The 13415-nt window shown below is 46.9% G+C and overlaps 1 protein-coding gene across 1 annotated transcript in view; it reads right to left on the bottom strand.

The window, feature by feature from the left end:
- MYO18B (myosin XVIIIB) overlaps nt 1–13415 on the bottom strand; it is a 230162-nt gene that overhangs the window by 85924 nt on the left and 130823 nt on the right. Inside the window, exons 31-33 of the mRNA XM_058532289.1 lie at nt 11860–11970; nt 7545–7649; nt 2108–2260 (exon numbers count right to left, since the gene is read on the bottom strand). Coding sequence (XP_058388272.1) covers nt 2108–2260; nt 7545–7649; nt 11860–11970 — 369 coding nt within the window. The remainder of the gene's footprint in view (nt 1–2107; nt 2261–7544; nt 7650–11859; nt 11971–13415) is intronic.

The raw sequence follows: 13415 nt of genomic DNA, 5'->3' as shown, positions 1-13415 counted from the left end.
AGGATTGAGTGAAGGGCTTCATTCAAGACAGGTGATTCTAGTTTTCTGCCGCAGCCATAAAGAGAACGGAGTGGCCAATTGGCCTGGTTTGCCTGGTGCCGAGGGCTTGCCCGGGACACGGGACTTTCAGTAGCTAAAACCAGGACAGTCCGGGACAAGCCGGGATGGTCGGTCACCCAGGAAGAGAGTGACTTGATGAAGGAGACTGCTGAGAATCACCGAATTGTCAAGAGAGAAGGGCTTGTCAATGTCCTCTGGTTTAACATCGCTGTACCTCTGGGGTGTTCCTTCCAAAACCCCATAACCCTGGTCTAATCGTGAGGAAAACCTCAGACAAACCCAGCGTGGGGACATTTTCCAGGATCCCTGGCCAGTGCTCTGTCAAGGTCATGAAAAACAGGGGAAGACTGAGAAACTGTCCCAGACCAGAGGACACCAGGCAGGTGTGACAACTGAACGCAGTCTGGTGCCCGGGGGGGATCCTGGAACAGGAAAGGGACATTAATGGAGAAAATGGTGAAATCTGAATCAAGTCTGGAATTTAGGTTTCTGTTTATTTTTTCTAAAAAAGGTCTTCTACTTTAGCTGATAATCTGTACCTGAAACCTTTCATTTTACAGACAGGAAACTGATGCCAGAGACGAGAAGCAGTGGAAGCCTGGATCCGCTTTCTAACACCTGAAGCTAGACTCTGCTGCCTCCCGCTGCCTTCCTGGGGACCTGCTGATTGTCGGGAGCTCCTCCAGAGGGAAGAGAGAAGAGCACGGGTTTGGAGTCAGGGAACGTGTGTTAAGGCCCGGCTCTGCCTTTAACTGCTGTGTGACCTCAGGCAAATCCCTCACCCTCTCTGTTCTTTGGTTTTCTCATTTGTCAAACGAGGAGGATGAGTCCATTGAACTCCACAGGGAGGCATTTATTCAGTGCTTATGATGTGCAGCGGACTGGACGGGCATCATTGGAGATGAATAAAACAGAGCCCTGCCCTCGGGCAGTATATAGTTTTGTTCAGAAGTCAGTCCAAAAAGTACAGATGACCCATCTGAGTTTCTGGGGATATTCTGTGAAGATAAAGAAGCCCCTGGCCACGTGGCATGGCTGAGGCCACATGACAGAAGGCCAGAGGAGGCGGAAGAAGGGATGGCAACGCTTGGAGAAGGAGAGGTGGTGAAGGCAGCTGGCAATGCTCATCTCCCCACACCTGGATTCAGTGTGATGGCTCATCCGAGGGAGGGGTATGAATTAGAAGGTAACACTAATGCATGGACACAACACCCCCAGTGGGACCCTGAGCCTCCCTGAGTGTTTCCAGCTCCCCAGGGTACGGGAGCAAATCCTGAGTCCAAGGTCCTCAGCTCCTGCTTGGCCTCCCCTCCCCTCCACCCTCAGACCCACTGCTCTGGTCCTCCTCTGAGGCAGTCAGGGATGGTGGGGCCTGAAGACCCGGGTTCGAATCCTGGCTCTGACACTTTCTGGCTACGTGACTTAGGTGTGTCACCTCCTCTCTCTGCCACCCAGTCACCTCACTTGTGAAATGGAGATGATGATCCTCATCCCTCTCGGTTCTCCTGAGAACCCAGTGTGACATCCTGTACAGAGGCCCCGGTACATGGAGGGGAGGGGCTCCCGAAGTCAGCGCCAGTGAGCAACATCATTGCATGATCAATATCACTAGCATTCCAAGAGGTTCTTGTTTGTTATTGCTGTTGTTAGGAGCAGGCTTTGCATTATTAGCACTATTACTGTCTGTGTCATATCCCAGGTTGTCACCACACACACACGCACGCACGCACGCATGCACGCACACAAGCATGCAGGCTGCAATCGGCCCTTCTGCCCCCAGCCCCGATCCGCCCAAGCCCTCAAGACACAGTCTGCCTCAGCCCTAAAGAAAGAAACAGGACTCTTCAGTCATTTATAAACACCTCCTCCTCACCTACCGCCTCCATGTGACCCGCCCAGCCCCCAATGTCCCCCATCTCCCTGCAGGTCTGTAGAAGTCGAAGGCCAGCCCTGTGGCCACGCCCACACCTGGGAGGGTGGCCATTCTCCCCCAGCTGGCTGCAGCATCCTCCACAGCCCGGGTCTGAGGGGACCCCGCGACACCCACCTGGCTGTGCACTTTCTCCAGCTCCTCCTTGCTGACTGATGTCTTGCTGTCCTCCATGGTCCCCAGAAGGAGCTGCACATCTGACAGTAGCGCATGAGTCCTTCTGAGGTCCCTCCGGAGACGCTTCTCCACGTCAAAGTCCCGATGGCCTATCTGGAAGCCAAGGGAAGGCTCTCGTGAGCTAATACAGCAAAACAATGGCCAAAATCCCAGTTCTCTGGAACCAGGCTCCCCAGGTTCGAATCCCACCTCCACCACTCACACTGTGTGACCTTGTCCAAGACCCTTCTCCTCCCCGAAGCTCAGTTTCCTCATCTGCAAAATGGGAATAGCATCAGCCGCAGAGGGCTGCTGTGAACATTAAATACGTGCTCAGCCTCATGCCTGACTCATAGTAAAGGCACAACGAGTATGAGCTGTTATCATTACTGTGACCACAGCCTGTATGGAGCCAAGGTCATTCTGTCTCATCTTTTGTACCAAAGTCATCAATGGGGCCTCTCCTCACCTTGCACGAGCTTACCTGTCAGGTGAGGCCCTCTGCTGATGGAAGTCGGGACAGCAGTTACCCTGGAGGGGCAGTGACTGAACAGTGCAGGAGGGGATGTTATTCACGTTATTAATCTGGGCGCTGGTTATATGAGTTTATGAAAATTCATTGAGCTGTACAGGCGGGATACGGTGTGCTTCTCTGCGTGTATGTTACACTTCAGTAAAGAGTATTAAAATAAAAATAGCTCTGCTGTTTTTGAAGGTCTAAATCAAGCTTTTCTGTCCCTCGAGCTGGTCCCCTTTGCCAGTTTAAGGACAGGCGGACGAGGTCATTTTCAGCAGAGGGACCTTACCCAGAGGAGAGCACATTCCTTCCCCCAGAATCCTGAATTTGCAGGCTCTGTCTTCTAAGTGAGCAGTTGTCAAGTGGCTTGTGAAGAAGCCACATTCTGGACGTGGCACCAGGAGGGTGACCACTCCCAGCAGCCAACAATACAGGCTGAGACAAACCAAGGGAGATGCAGAATCACAACAGAGGCACAAAGTGAAACCCAGATGTGAAACCCTGACAGCCCATGGTCTCCCCAGAGACAGAGCACTGACTTAAAAAACATTAGGTTTGCGTCTCTGGAAGAAATTAACAGCCCCCTTCTCTTCAAGGGACCAGAGGAAAGAATATGGCACCATCGATCAGATGGAGAGCTTTAAAGAAAATAGGGTGCAGGTGCCTCAACCGTGGGACCTGGTTTCTACAAGCCTGGATGTCTGTGTCTCTAAACCAAGCACAACCAATTCCTAGGATGCTCAGAATGCCCTGGAATATTCTAGAAAGAATGTGGGGTTTAGAATGAGGCGACCCAGGCTTTACATCCTGCCTCACCATTTGCTGGCAGGAACTGTGGCTGAGTCGTGCACATTTCTGAACCTGAGTTTCCTTTACTATAAAAGGAAAGGTAAAAAAAAAAAATCTCTATTCTCCGTGTTGAGATAAGACAAGGATCAGACGCGATAATGGATCGAAAAGCATTTTGTACGCTGTCGAGTGCTTTATAAATATAAAGGATTATGAGTATTGTTTGATGACCTAGAATGTACTTGTCTAGATTTTGCATTATTATTTCTCTACCACTAGTTTTGAATTCTTTGAAAAATGAGTTGGTTCTTAGACTATAGCCTCTTTATTCTCTGATGCACTGCTTTGTTAAGTTCAAAATGCGGGTCTAATATATATATATGCACACACATGTTCTCACCTGCTGAGTGGAGGACTGGGCATTGTGCCAGGCCCTTTGTCACATGTTATTGCATTTGACTCCTGTGACAATCTCTTAAAAATAGACATTACTATTATTGCTTTTATAAAGTGGTAATAGCCTACATTTATAAAGGGCTTTCTAAGTGTCAGACACTCTTCTAAACACCTGATGGATATTAACATATTTAGTCCTCATGATGAATCTATGAGGTGTGTAGTATTATGATTCCCATCCTACAGACGATGAAACTGAAGCTCAGAGACATGGAGCAGTTTGCCCAAGACCACACAGCTGGTCATAAGTGGCAGAGTCAGGATATGAACCCAGCTTTTCTGACTGCAAAGAGGTAACTTGAATAAAATATGTGATGAGAGAAAACAGTGTTCTGGAGGCACAGAGGAGCCTCATCCAGCTCAGGCTGGGAGGGGATCGGGAAGAGTCTGAAACAAGTAGGAGCTGGCTGGGTGAGGTGCAAGAAAGGCATTGCAGGTATAAGATCCTGCAGGAGCAAAGACAGAGGGCTGAGAAACCATCTTGTGTATGCAGTTCTGGGTGATTAGCATGAGGGTATAAAACACGAGAGTGAAGCAGATCACAGAGTGAGAGAAGTTGCCTGGGGCCAGCTCACGTCTTGTGAGCTGTGTGGGGCTCTTAAGTATGTGCTGTCATGGGGAAATGGAGGTACAGCTGATAAAACTGATATGGAGAGGGTAAGTGATCTACCCAAGGTCATATTGCTACAAGTGGCTACCCAGGGATTTGAACCCAGGCAGCTCAGGATTAGAATGCAAGTCTCTAACCACTGCACCATAGTGCCTTGCGGAACCTGAATCCTAGTTTATTAACTCGAGCCCATGTTCTTTACCATGATTCCATTCAAGCAGCATGTTTTGCATCTTTCTTATTTTTGTGTCTGTTCTTACTCTGCATACATCCTAAAGTGCCTTGAATTCTCCTGTGGGGCAAGTTGGCATCAGGAACATTCTCTGATGTTGGCACTGACTGTGCAGTAGGGATGGCTCACATTCTGCCATCTTCACTGCCAGAGAGACCCTGAAAACGCTGCACCATCTCCTTTCCAGAGGAATCATCGCAAACAAAATCTCACACCGAGTCATCCTCCCCTTCATAATGAATGACTACAGAAGAGGAGGGCAAAAAAGAAAACTCATTAGGTTAATGGGAAATAAATGTCATTCTGCATGTTCACATTTTGCCGCATGAATATTCGAATTTGGATAAAGCTGGTGAATAATTAACCAATAAATCTAAATGATGTTTAGTGTTCTTGTGGGAAACTATATTTAAACCTCAATTGTTTCGCCATTTATCATAAAGGCAAATTGGGGCACTTATCAAATGTCTGTTGTCAAAGATCTCTCCAAGCACTTTTAAAATATGATCCGGAAATGTTGTCAGGGATAACTGAGCCACTTTGCAGATGGGGAAACTGAGGCTTGGAGAGAGAATGCACGTTGCTGAAGGTTGTGCAGCAAATTAATGGCAGAGCTGAATTGCCTGATAACATTATGAAAAAATCAACATGGTCAACAAAAGGATGATTCTAGTTAACTGGACCTTAGTCACCTTTAATCAGCATGGTGCCAGATTTAAAAAATGTATAGGCTTTTGAATAACATAGACCTAATTTCAAATCTACCTAGGCCACTAACAAGCTATATAATCTTGGGCAATTTGCATTACCTTTTGAGTCTCACTTCTTTCATTTATATGAAGAAACTAATAATACCTACCCCACAGCATTGCTGTAAAAAATAAAGTATGTTGGAAAAAAATTATGATTAAATACTTATCTACTAAAAGAATAGAAATATGGTTTGTAGCTTTAGAACAAGCAGTAGAACAAAAGGGATCACAGAAAATATTATCAATCTATCCAAAAGCAGGAAAGGAATAAAAGAAGAAGCAAAGAAAAAGGATAATAAACCAACAAATGTTAAACACAAAATAAGAGAATAGAAATCATTTCAAATATATCAGTCATTATAATAAATGTAAATGAATTAGATTCTCCTATGAAAAGTTAGAGACTAAAATACTGGATTAAAAAGTATTCAGCTATTTAAAGCTAACACACACACACATTTGGAAAGGTTGGACATGAAGGGATGAAAAAAGGTTCTGCAGGCAACTAAAAAAAATCAAACAAAATAAAATAAGGCAAAAATCATTCATGGAGAAAAAAGGGACAGCATACAACAATCAAAAGAACCATCTACAATCTGCCAAGGAAATAAGGCAATAATAAACTTAGATGTACCTAAAAATATAACCTCAAAATATATAAAGACAAAACTAAAACAGAAATTATAAGTAAAACTTGACAAAACCACAATCATAGTGGGAATATAACAGGACTCTCCCAGAAACAGATCAAGCAGACAAAACCAAAGCTCATAGGAAGTCATTGTTTTAATATCATATTTCTAACTTTTCCTTTATGGTTTATGCTTATATTTGAGTATAATATTTAAATCACAAAATTAACAAGCTTGATCCATTTACCATGCATAGAACCCTATGCCTCAAAAATAGCTAGGATTCACTCACTTAATCAATTTTTTTAAAAATACATAATGAGCACCTAATTGTCCAGGCCTGGCTGCTCTAGACGACCATTTGAAGTGGGCCCACATTCCTTGGTGAACAAAAAGAATGATTCTGGGGAAGGTCTTTGATATCAAGATCATTACTAATTAAAAGACAATGAACACACGTTAAGCAAATACAGTAAAATACACTCCTATGATCTTTTAGAAGAAATCATAGAAGCCACAGGATTTGTCTCCAACGTTGGGGTTTCATGTAGCGGCAGCACAGACAGGGAGAGGAATATTTGGGGGTGAAGGAGCAATCCCTTCCAACTATGAAATCAGGAGCTGGCTCTGTGCTCTGACGGCTACTTTATTTACAGCAGTGGTTCTCTGTAAGGGGGAAGGTTGATTTTGTCCTCAAGGGACATTTGGCAATGTCTGTAGACATTTCCGGTTGTCACAACTCAGGGGTGCTGCTGGAATCTAGTGGGTGGGGGCCAGGGCTGCTGCTCAACATGCTACAATGCATAGGACAGCCCCCACCACAAAGAATGATGTGGCTCGAAATGTCCACCGTGCTGCAGTTGAGAACTCTGGTATACAGTGATGGCAGCAACCCCACAAGGTTCTGTTCTCCAGAAGCTCAGAGTGGTGAATTAGCTCGCCCAAAGCCATGTAGACAGAAGCGGCCCAGTGAGGGCTTAAAGCTGCATTTGCCTGACTCTGAGCCTGGAAGCCTCTAGCAACAGTCTTGTTCTCAAGAGGTCAGCTGGGTGTGCAGTGGACATTCACGTGCACACCATTAAACCAAGGGCTGTCTACACTCTCACCCTGACAGCTGTGACCTCGTTTGCAACTTCCGGCCCACTCTATTTATTCTCACAAGCTCTTCCAAGAACGCTGCTGTGTGTGGACACCAGAAGGTCCCCTTTGAAGAGCCAGCGAGTGTAGGCAGGGCCAGGACTGGTGGAGAAGAGGGCACTGGGGAGAAGCGGGTGGAGGCCGGCTGAAGGGACTGGCCCTGGCCTGTCCTGAAGACCCTTCCAGGTGGCTTCCCCATGAATCCATCTCTCTAACAAGGCCCAGAGGCAGGGAATGTGTTTTCCCAGGTGTCCTCTGGCGTCTCCCCCTTACCTGATCACAGAGGGTTCCGATCAAGCCTTCCAAATCCTGCTTCTCGTGGAGGACCATCTGCTTCTCCTCATATTCTTGTTCCAGCTGCATTTCTAGCTGGCGGAGCTGTGGGCACAAGGGGCAGATGCATGCGCAAGAGAAATGAGCTCCATCCGGACAAATCCCACAAGGCAGGGACCCCCCCGAGGAGGCGGATGACGTGGAGCTCACGGTCCCTCGCCCAGTTCCACAAAGGCTGCTAGTGAATGGGAGGGGGTGTCTCTGTCGGAGAACTCAGGAGCCTAAAAGCTATGGGGAGAGCTGGCCATTTATGGGGAGCCCCCTGCCATTCACTGGGAAGCCCCGTCCTCCAGCGCCCTACCCATTCCCTAACACATGTCTCCTTCCTACACCATGACCCAGCTTGAATATTTACCAGTCTTGGCACTCTGATTTTTAAGGCTCTGCACAACACTATATCCAACATATCAAAATGCATCCACCTGCCTTATTAAATATACTGTGATGCAGTGAAAAAAAAATGTTGCATGTGAGATTGTTTGGTGTTATAGACTGTACGTTGTATCCCTCTAAAATTCCTGTGTTGAAGGAACCCTAATGCGATGGTTTTTGTAGATGGGGCCTTTGGGAGGTAATTAGATTTAGATGAGGTCATGAGGGTGGGGCCCCATGCTGGGATGAGTGCCCTTATAGGAAGAGACACCAGAGAGCTTGCTCCCTCTCTCTCCCCACCTACGACGAGAAGGCAGCCATCTACAAGCCAGGAAGAGAGCCCGCACCAGCCCCTGAATCTGCCAGCACCTTGATCTTGGACTTCTCAGCCTCCAGAACTATGATAAATAAATGTTTGTTGTTTAAGCCCCTGGTCTATAATCTGTTACAGCAGCCCAAACCAAGACATTTGGCGACGAGCAACTCATTTAATTTCCAATCGGCTCTGATTTCTCAGTAACCATGCAGCAAAGGCAGGCCTTCTCCCTGGAGTGAACACCCCACGATAACTGTGCTTTGCACATCCTCTTCCCCACAAGCCTCCCTCATATATGTTATCTCACCCCCTCCACCTCCCTCTCTATCTTGTGCTATCAAGGACTCTATTTCACAGATGGGTAAACTGAGTCAGAGAGCTTTCTGAAGGGCATACTCCTAAGCCAGTTGCTGCTGAGAGCAGTTAGTGTTCTGTCACTTGGCCTCAGCTCTTCTGCCACCCCAGACAGCCATCAGCATTCCCCCCCAGGTCTCTCACAATTGATTTCCTGCCACGGCGAGAGACGGACTGAGCAGAGCAGTCAGAAGACGTGAAGTCAATGTTAGAGGCTGTCATAAGGAGAAAAACACCTTTCTCTGACCTCACTCTCTCTCTCTATAAATCTGTCTACAGAAAAGCCTCGGGAAGGTCTGGGTCACATCCGCAACTCGTCGGGGCCCCGGCCCAGGGCACTCATCATGCTCTGAGGCTTTCTTGGAATGCACCATAAATTGTGCAACCTTCACCTGAGGGCACACGGGCAGGGACTTGAGGGCTTCCGTCTCCTGACCCACAGGGGGAAACAGTAATGATTGATGGTCACGGATGTAGAAAGCAAGTTCATTTCAAAACTTTCTCTTCAGAGTAAGAGATACAAGGCCCTCTGCGCACAACCACTTTTAGAATGAAGACTGGAAAGGCTAAAACTCATTTTGAAACATGTACAAAATAATAAAAACTATATATCAAGCAAGGCAAAGTTTTCTGCAGTATGTTCTGCAGAATATTTCTACGTGGCATGATGTGGGGGGTGGGGAGGGAAGTCCATGCTAGAATAAGTGTGGGAACTACTGAGTTAACAGGTTCTTCAGTGCAGGACTTATCAGAGCCTTTGGTAAGTTCATATTCAGGAAGCGCTAAAGTACGCAGCATTGCCCAAGGCTGACTTCCAGCAAGTGCTTCCTAAATTGTCTTTCACGGTCTAAACATTTGCAAAAAGAAAAACACTAGTGTCTTAACTAGTGGTTAAGACACTGGGCTTTGGAGTCAGACAGACCTGAGTTCAAGTCCTGGCTCAGCCACTCTCCAGCTGGGTGACCTCGGGCAAGTCAGTTCACCTTCTGGAATTCTGGTTACATCATCTGTAGACCCAGGACAATAAACCTTATAGAGTTCCTATGAGGATTACATAAGCTGACAGACATAAAGAACACAGCCGTGTGCACGGCACCCACTGGGTGTTCAAAGAATGCCATTCATGTCCCCCAAATATGCAATAATGGAAAATAAGTAGAAACTGGCCCCTTGGTGATAACTCCCAGCACTTTACAGTTTACAAGGTACTTCCCATTCTTTTATTTCATCCTCACAATAGCGAAGGGAGAGTAGAACATTTTCTGGCATTGCTCCCATTTCACGGAGGAGAAAACTGAGTCTTGGGGAGGTGATGAGACTTTCTCAAGGGCACACAGGTCTGGCTGAGCCCAAATCATTGACTCTTTCTTTCTGACCCTGGGGACTTCCGGGAGGAACACACTTGGGCCCTCAGGATGAACCCCCAGAGGGACTGAGCCTTAAAGGCGCCACAAAAGGAGTATTTGAGGAGCAGGATGGGCAGCAGATAGAGCAGCATCAACTGCTGGGGGTGAAGAATGGGCTCAGTTCTTAAGAGTAATGACAGGGTGCCAAGGCAGCCCGATCTGCCCCAAGGACGTGCTCAGCTAGATTCCCATCTCCCGTTGAGGTCTGACAATCACCAAAGCCCTCTCCAGTCCCCTCGCTCCAGGATGAGGCCCTGCTGTGGGCTCTGCAGGGCCCCAGGTCCCTTCACCCTCCTTCTCTTGGATGGATGAATCACGCCCTAGAGCAAGTCAATCACCAGGCTGGCTCCCTGGCTCCTCTGGAAGGGCCGGCTGCCTGGAAATCCACACGTGCCGCTATTGCTTGTAAATTTCCAACCAACAGGGATTATAATTACAAAGCTCTGTGCAATGTTTCCACATCTGCGATCTCCTTGAATCTGCACTGCGACTCTACCAGGTAGCCATTATCAGCCCATTGTACAGATAAAAAAAACTGAGGCTTATTAGCGAGCTTATGTGATTTCTCCAAAGTCCCACATTCGGTAGTTGATGGGGTTGGGACTTGATCCAAGCCTCCGTGACTCCAAATAACATAGCAACACTGGCTTTCTTGCGTGTTTTATAAACTGGCTCTGAGTGACCAGCGCCAGGTACGGGGCAAGGAGTCAAGGAATGGAAAGGATTTGAGTTGAAGTTGAGGGCTTAAAATCACTTTCCTGAGATCAGACTGTGGTTAAATCGGAAGGGCAGAGATTCAAACCAGGAGTCTGTGGATTCCAGCGCCCAGGATCTCCACCACTACAGTCTAGAATCTCCATAGAGAGACTGGTTAGGGAGCGAATAATAGGAGTCAACTCTGGGAAATGGTACTCGGCCCTGTCTTGAAGATTCACAATGCTCACGAGGCTATGAAAGGCCTGGAGAAGTCCCGCAGAGACGAAGCCTGTTACATGAGGCTGAACCCCAAGCATTCCAGCAATTCACTGTAAAGATTCATCTTACAGTCACATCAGCCGATGCATCTATGAAGATGTTTGTCTCAGCCCTGGTTACGATAACAGAAAATCAGAATTACCCTAAGTGTCGAACCACAGGAGACTTGCTGAATAAATTAGAGCACACACCTACAGTGGACTCCTGTTAAGCCATTAAACGTGGAAGTTTGATCTGTATTTACTGACATGGAAGGAGGCCCAGGACAAACCTCCGAGTGAAAATAGCAGGCTTCAAAACAGCATGACTGCATTTAGGTAAAACGATATCTCTACAAATACGTATGTGTGTGCAAACAAGGAAAGAGACATATGAGAGAATATTTAAAAATAGTAATAACGATGGTTTCTAGGGGGTGAGATTTCAAGGGCTTATCGTTTTTTTATACACTGTTTTAAATGTCTGCAAAGAGCTTGGATAAATGTAAGAAATTATTTGAGTTGCAAGGGAAATAGCCAGAAGCGACTGGTCCCCTTCTCGAAACATACAAGTCCTGACCCCAGGCATCAGTCACATGGCGTTATGGGCCCTGCGTAGAAATCTTGGGGTGATTATTCTGGACAGCTCCAGAGGCTTCTGGAAGTTGCAGGATCGTATTTCAGATAGGTACTTCTGCTCCAGCACCCTTGAAAGTACCTAGGGAGCTAAGTCTCAGGTGGTTGCAGAAAGAGCCTGTCCCCAGGCCCCAGCCTCCTCTTCACTCTAGGGAAGAGGGCATCAAGACTGGACCTGCCAGGGCTCAAGGGCACAGCTGGGCTCGCCGCTCACATACCCGCTTCTGGCAGGACTGGCGGACGTCCTCCAGCTCCTCCTCCTGGTCCTCACGGTCCTTCTGGTGCATCTGCTTCATCCGCTCGATCTCCAGTTCAAACCGCTGGCGGAGCTGGGGGGCAGCAACGACAGTGCGTGAGGGTGACCCTCACCAACTCCCCAGGCCCTCCGTGTCATCCTTGGCATCCCAATCGCATTTTCCATATTTGGAGTGCACGATGAGAGTCAGGTTATCCCCCCAGGCACCCCAGAAGGTCAGAAATGGTAAATAAATCTCCCCAATGCTGCCTCTATCCCTTCCTGGGGTCATAACAGACATCACTAATCAATCACACTCTTTCCCACTGAGTTTAGATGTAGACTCAGAATCCTTCTTAACAGTCGTAAAAGGAAACAAATTTGTCATCCCTGGAGCAGGCATCAATGATGGTTTTTTGCATGGGTGGATAGGTGGGTGGATGGATGGTAAGACAAAATTTTATTTATGAAGATTTGAAAGCCTGGAGAGGGAGATAACTTGCCCAAGTTGTCATCTTGGACAATTTCCTTTGCTTCTGATTGGTTCCCTTTCTCTGTAGAAAACAATCACCTTTGAATGCTATTATGAGAATTAAATGAGAAGAGCCATGTAGAGCATCTAGCCAGTGCCTGGCACATAAATACTACTCTCTCTTTCCCCATTATTTTCAAAACAGAGAGAAAGGACTATCCCCTCCCTTCCTGGCAGCCTGACATAATTAGCTGCATTCCTGTGAAGAAGATGAGCCTTTTAAATGAGAGCCTCCAAAACTCGCTCAGAGCAGGCAAAGAGCTGTGTGCGATGTTTAAACTATGTGCTTTATACAAGGTTTAAACCTTGTATAAAAGGTTTTAGACCTGGAGGTAGAAGTCATGGGTTCCTGTTCTAGTTCAAGATCTAACTTTCTCAATTTGCATAATTGAGAAATTGCCCCAAGCTCTTGCTTCTCGAATTTTGTGACACGTTAGAATTACCTAACGCATTTCTTAAAAATTTAAATTTCAGGGGGGCCGGCCTGGTGGAGTAGTGGTTAAGTTTGCGCACTCTGCTTCAGCGGCCCAGGGTTCACAGGTTCAGATCTGGGGCGTGGACCTACGCACTGCTCATCAAGCCATGCTGTGGCAGCGTCCCACATACAAAATAGAGGAAGACGGGCACAGATGTTAGCTCAGGGCCAATCTTCCTCACCAAAAAAAAATAAATAAATTTCAAGGCTTCACCCTAGATCTATTGGATCAGAATCTCCAGGATACAGAGCCCAAGAATCTATACTTTTAAGCCTCCGTTTGTCTACACTCTTTGATGCGGTTGGTCCATGGTGCAGCATTTGGAACCCAATAGTGTAGATGGGTTACATTCTAGAAACTATAACCTTCTGACTATTCATTGCATTGCCTGGCACCTGGCACCAAGCTTCCAGAAGGTTACAACTGCTGTCCCTAACATGGAAACTAAATTGAGAAAAACAGTCTTGGTCTTTGCCAAGGTTGATGATATTCTCTGCTGCGCACATAGGACCGTGGTGAAGAGTAAAAAGC

Source organism: Diceros bicornis, chromosome 35 (genome assembly GCF_020826845.1).
Source record: "Diceros bicornis minor isolate mBicDic1 chromosome 35, mDicBic1.mat.cur, whole genome shotgun sequence".
NCBI classification, from domain to species: Eukaryota; Metazoa; Chordata; class Mammalia; order Perissodactyla; family Rhinocerotidae; genus Diceros; species Diceros bicornis.
Note: the sequence above shows the minus strand (reverse complement) of the source record. Positions and strands in the feature narration are given on the sequence as shown.